The sequence below is a fragment of the Cupressus sempervirens genome, chromosome 9 (genome assembly GCF_028749045.1).
Source record: "Cupressus sempervirens isolate cs-2001-9-10 chromosome 9, ASM2874904v1, whole genome shotgun sequence".
In the NCBI taxonomy this organism is placed as follows: Eukaryota; Viridiplantae; Streptophyta; class Pinopsida; order Cupressales; family Cupressaceae; genus Cupressus; species Cupressus sempervirens.
In genome coordinates this window covers 793,159,568-793,164,791 of record NC_143126.1, presented here as the reverse complement: position 1 = coordinate 793,164,791, position 5,224 = coordinate 793,159,568, and the positions used below count along the sequence as shown (strand labels likewise).

Below are 5,224 nucleotides of genomic sequence, written 5' to 3'. Positions count from 1 at the left end.
ATGAAGAAAATATTACAGGTTTGAACTGAATTTCTAAACCACAACCAGGGTTAAAGACCATTCACCCAGTCCAACCAGGCTGATACAACGAAATACAAGTCTCGATGAAAATTTATTTGGAACGTGACTTACAGCGAACTTTCCAAGGTAAGAGCCCAGATTCGGTGGTTTCCAAAGCGTGGTCCGAGCCTCAGCTACGGCACCAAGCCAAAGAGGCCAGAAATGACAAGAACTCCGACTGTTTCTCAAACCTTCCATCCTTGATTAATGAGAGGGGTATTCGTATTTCTCTTCTCCATCCTATAAATACCCCATTTTATTACAGCTGCATTGGCTTGACTATTTCTTTTAAAACACAACCATTTTCTGCCCTCTATTTGGGGAAAAAATGCAGGGCTATTTAGTGTTTGCCTAGTAAAATTATATCTGATGGTATGTCCTGCCTGAAGAGAAATTTATAGAATGGTTTGGGAAAACCACAGCGGAAGAGGGTTTGGATTGATTGCAGAAAATCACATGCTCGGGAATGCCTGTTTCCGCCTCCCCATTCGTAGCAGAGCTTCATTTCTACCGCTTAATCTGACATGTAGTTACAGTCACAGCCACCAGACTCGTAGTATTTGCGATGCCAAAGGTAGTATTGAGAGACAATCGAAAACCTTGGTTGTATTGTCTAAAAATATTTTCCAGAGGGGAGGAGATGTTGGGTATTCCAATAACAAAAGCCATGATGGGTGTTGCCACCTGTCCAATCCGAGGAGAACTCAACATCATTCGAGCTCATGTCTTCTTGCAGGGAATGGAAACGGGTACGTGGCTGCATCCATCTGGCATGCCCTCCTGCCCTCCTCGCATTTCTCTGATACCCACAAGAGAATACCTAACATGATGTGCAATAGCAGTACCAATGGCAGGACTTGTTTTGAAGAGATGAAATCCAAGAGTTCTTTTCTTGGGATTTATAGGAACTGCGGTGATTGTGCAAAAAGGCTTTCTTCTTGTTCAGCTTCTGTAGGTGGGGGCTTTTGTGAGGGGTCCTGGAATGCTTCGTGGGATGTGAGGCCTGCCAGGTGGCTCCATGGGAGTCATTCTGCGTGGCTTCTTTTTGGGGTGTGTGCTTGTTTTTCGAACCTGAATCCCCCTGTTCAGGCTGAGGCCGAAGCACTTTTGGTAGATGAGAATAATGGTGATTTGGTGGATGATGATAATGCAATCCGTGATTCTGCTGATAAGGTCTCTCATGGGAAGAAAATTTATACCAATTACTCTGTCACAGGTAAGCATTTGGGTTAGATGTTTAGATGCATCCTTGTTTTCGTTGATTTTCATACCCTGAATCCATTTATAGCAATACCTAATAAAATGTTTTGAAATATACATCCTATATCTTCCAGTGCAGAGCATAGTCTGTTACTCTTAATGAATAGTTGAACTACTCTATCCGCAAATCATGCCTTTTTTTGAGAAAATTATCTGTGCATCGTGTAATTCTCATATACGTTTCATGGAGAATTGCCTTGTTTTTCTGGTCAAGTTTGTATTGGGTATTATTCATGCCGAATATACCACTTTGGAATACTCTCGATTTATCATATTATAGATCACTTGAAGATTTCTTATTTCTACAGTTATACAGTGCCATATTTTACTTCTTACGTTTTGAGTCTTGTTAAAAAATGCTTTCGTTGAAAATTGCAAGATGTATAATGATTCTTACGCATTATGGATCAAAAGTCAGTCAACGTGGCGAGTCTTGTTTTAGAAAAATGTGCCCCTTCATCGCAAGTGTGTGCTAATTCGTTATATTCTATATCAAATTCCAATTTTAAGAGGATGGTTTCTCCTCCGAGAAAGTGCATCTTACTAGGATGAATGACTTAATAACATCTTCATTTCCTTTGATGTTTTCTATGCTAAGCTATTAAATTTTGTTCTATATAGGACATACATGATTGAATCTCATAGGAGACAGACCAAGATAAATTACTCATCTTGGTGGATTTGGGTATCTTCCATTCCTGATTTGGAGAGATAAGGTAGGTCATCAGAATAATTATGATCCGCAACGTTGTGTTGTGTGTTGTGGTGCAACGCCCTGTTTCGTCACCTTTTATATATATATACACGCACACATAGTTTTAACCATTTTCAAGGTACTCGTGAAATGCTTTAAAATGTTCAAGTTGATAAAAGAGGAATCCGAATAACATGTGCAAATCAATCTAAAAAGTGAAAATAGCTCGCTGTTGTATGGAATTTGAACATAGGTCGTAGTAGCCTTATCAATTACAATATGTTTACAATAGGTTCTATAACTATTCCAGTGTGAAGATGTTAGTTTCTCTTTCGAGAAGTGAAGCTCACTGGATTGGATGATCAAGCCTTAGTGAATGCCTGATAAGCAATATGTTTTCAACTTTTGAGGAAAGTTATGGATTTCATTTGATAGTCTACAGATTATAATGGTATTTTCATGATATAGAAGTCAAAACAAATGCTGTACTGTTATCTCTCATTTCCGGCTTTGAAATTTTTTATTGTCCCTGCCTGTAAAAAGTTAAAATCATGATCCATAGAATTCTCAATAACATATTTTTCCGGATATGTATGATGCTCTGCTGTTGGAAGAAAATGTATGTTGAAGCATATAGCTTAGAATTTGATACATTTTCGCTCATGCACACTTTGACCTATGCAGGTGTACCTGGTGATGGGAGGTGTTTGTTTCGAGCTGTTGCTCATGGTTCCTGCTTGAGAAAAGGAGAAGCTGCTCCAGATGAGAGCACTCAGAAAAAGCTAGCAGATGACCTGCGAGCTAGAGTAAGCCATTAGATACAATCATCTTGGTCTTTCTAATAAAGTATTTTTTGTATGATACATTTGTATGGCTGCAATTCCAAGTTAGGCCACGATGAAGGAGATTTTCTCACAAAAGATCTAGCAACTCTCTCTTTTGCGTAAATTTTGTTTGTTGGAACATGATATATCCATTTGTGTTTGAGGACTGTCTTGAAATTTTCAATTTAAATGTTCTCTTAATGAGACGAACATCTGTTGTTTATTATGGCACTTTTGCATGTTATTGATCCAATTTAATCATTATGCACAAAGTAATGGATCAGTAAACTCTCTACCTTTTGAGTTCGCTAATTGTTCTCTAATATGTGGACCATTAAGTTATCACTATATTGTTATTCGACACAGACTATTCTTGCCTTATTTTAATGATGGATTGCAGAGTATGATTGAAATGTCGATGCAAACAATTCCCAAACGTATTTCAGGAGTATCTGTTAGAAATTTGTTTAGCGCCCTCTCTTGGGATTCGTGACAAGGGCTTAACCGCTTCTTGTGTACTATAAGTTGAGTGGTTGTATCAGGCATTGATAGATTGATCTTTTGGTGCAACGACAACCCCAATCTAACAAGTGGTATTAGAGCTTGGTCACACATTCGAATTCTCAAACACTAAGGTAATGCTGAGGGGGAGATTGTTATAAATTTGTTCAGTGCTCCCCTCAAGATTTGTGACAAGGGCTTAACCACCTCCTGTGTACTATAAGTTGAGTGGTTGTATCAGGCATTGATAGATCGGTCTTTTGGTGCAACGGGAGGGAACCCCACTCTAACAGTATCACACCTTCTGTTTTGTTCGTCTTTTTTAGGATTCCATTCTATTTCCTCTGGATCATCTGTGTGAGGCCATAGAATCTTAGTCATGTGGTTTGAGTTAATTGTCTAATTGTATGAAGGAAAGTTATCTCAGTGCATTTTCTTTTTTCTTCTTTTGTGTCTATGAAAGAGTTATGGCTAATAGAATTGGCATTTTTCTTTGTAGGTTGCGGATGAATTGGTAAAAAGACGTGAAGAGTTTGAATGGTGAGTGCTTGCAACCTGCACACCCAAATGTGAGCTAATATCTCAGCAACTGCAAGCTAGATCGATGTAACTGGAATCTGAATGTCTAATATATTTCTTTGTAGGTGCATAGAAGGCGACTTCGATACATATGTTGAACAGATAAAAAAGCCACATGTTTGGGGTGGAGAACCTGAATTACTTATGGCTTCACATGTTCTCCAGTAAGTCAAATCAGACTCAGAAAGATGTTTAATTGCTTGGTTTTCCTTAGGAAGGAACACTACATAGTAACTACAGAAGCTTAGAGATAATTTTGGAACTTGAGATAAAAATGGAAGCTCACTGTGTCATATATACAATGTTCATGTATTTGGAGGTTTAAGAGTTTGATAGATTTTTATCTGATAATCTGTGAACAGTCTGCTTTTAATGTGATCAATGATGTAAAAGACATAACAAAAATAATTTTTGTTTTCAATGGATGCAGGATGCCAATAACTGTGTATATGCATGAGAGGAACTCTGACGGTCTTATAGCTATTGCAGAGTATGGTCAAGACTACGGGAAACAAAATCCAATCAGGGTTTTGTTTACTGGATATGGCCATTATGATGCCTTGCAGATTCATGATTATTGAATTCGGTCAAGCTCAATAAATTTGGAGGACTATAGGTTCTCAGATAAGCCATCTCAATAAATCTGAGTTTTCTGAGTCAGTAACAAGCCTTTTTAACCCATACGCATTCATTCAATGTGAAGTTTGAGAAACTTCATTCATGTAGCCTCTCACTTGCTAGAGGCAAAACCCTTTTTGTAGTCTGTAGATGCCTTCCAAGATAAGCTGAGAGAGAAGCATCCTTAAAATTAAATCAATTTAGGAGTAGTTATAAATTTTTTAGTCCCAGTAGATTAATAAAATCTTCTGCAGAATAGAATTGTCAATCAGAAGCAAGCTAATATATGCCTTTTTTTCAGTGTTTTTTCCAATTGTATTCCATTTCCCAAAATTTATGTTGGTTGAAGAAAGCTTCCCATTAAACTAGGCCTATCCCAATTTGAAATCCGTTATGGAATTATCAATGATTATCTTATCAGATTTGATCATCCATAACTGCACTATAATTTACCATAAACTCAGTCATAGGGACAATAGCCTATGCTAGTATATACATCTCCTAGTTAGGCTTTATGTTTATTGGCACATACATCTATACAAATGCAGTATCCAGGCTGAAATTGTCTGCCTCAATTCCCGTACACCATCTCTTCTGGTAATTTGTCTATATATGTTTCAATTATTTAAATAACAAACTTTCTATGAATGGTTTGGTTTTAAACTAGACAATGTGCAAAAGAAAAATA

The 5,224-nt window shown here is 37.5% G+C and overlaps 1 protein-coding gene across 1 annotated transcript; it reads left to right on the top strand.

Moving 5' to 3' along the window:
• The first annotated feature begins 332 nt into the window (after positions 1-332).
• LOC149541099 (uncharacterized) lies at positions 333-4,849 on the top strand. The gene is made up of 5 exons (XM_089802083.1): positions 333-1,276; positions 2,699-2,820; positions 3,839-3,879; positions 3,984-4,082; positions 4,349-4,849. The coding sequence occupies exons 1-5, from the start codon at positions 463-465 to the stop codon at positions 4,497-4,499; spliced, it is 1,227 nt and encodes a 408-aa protein (XP_089658209.1). The 5' UTR covers positions 333-462; the 3' UTR covers positions 4,500-4,849.
• The last annotated feature ends 375 nt before the right edge of the window (positions 4,850-5,224 follow it).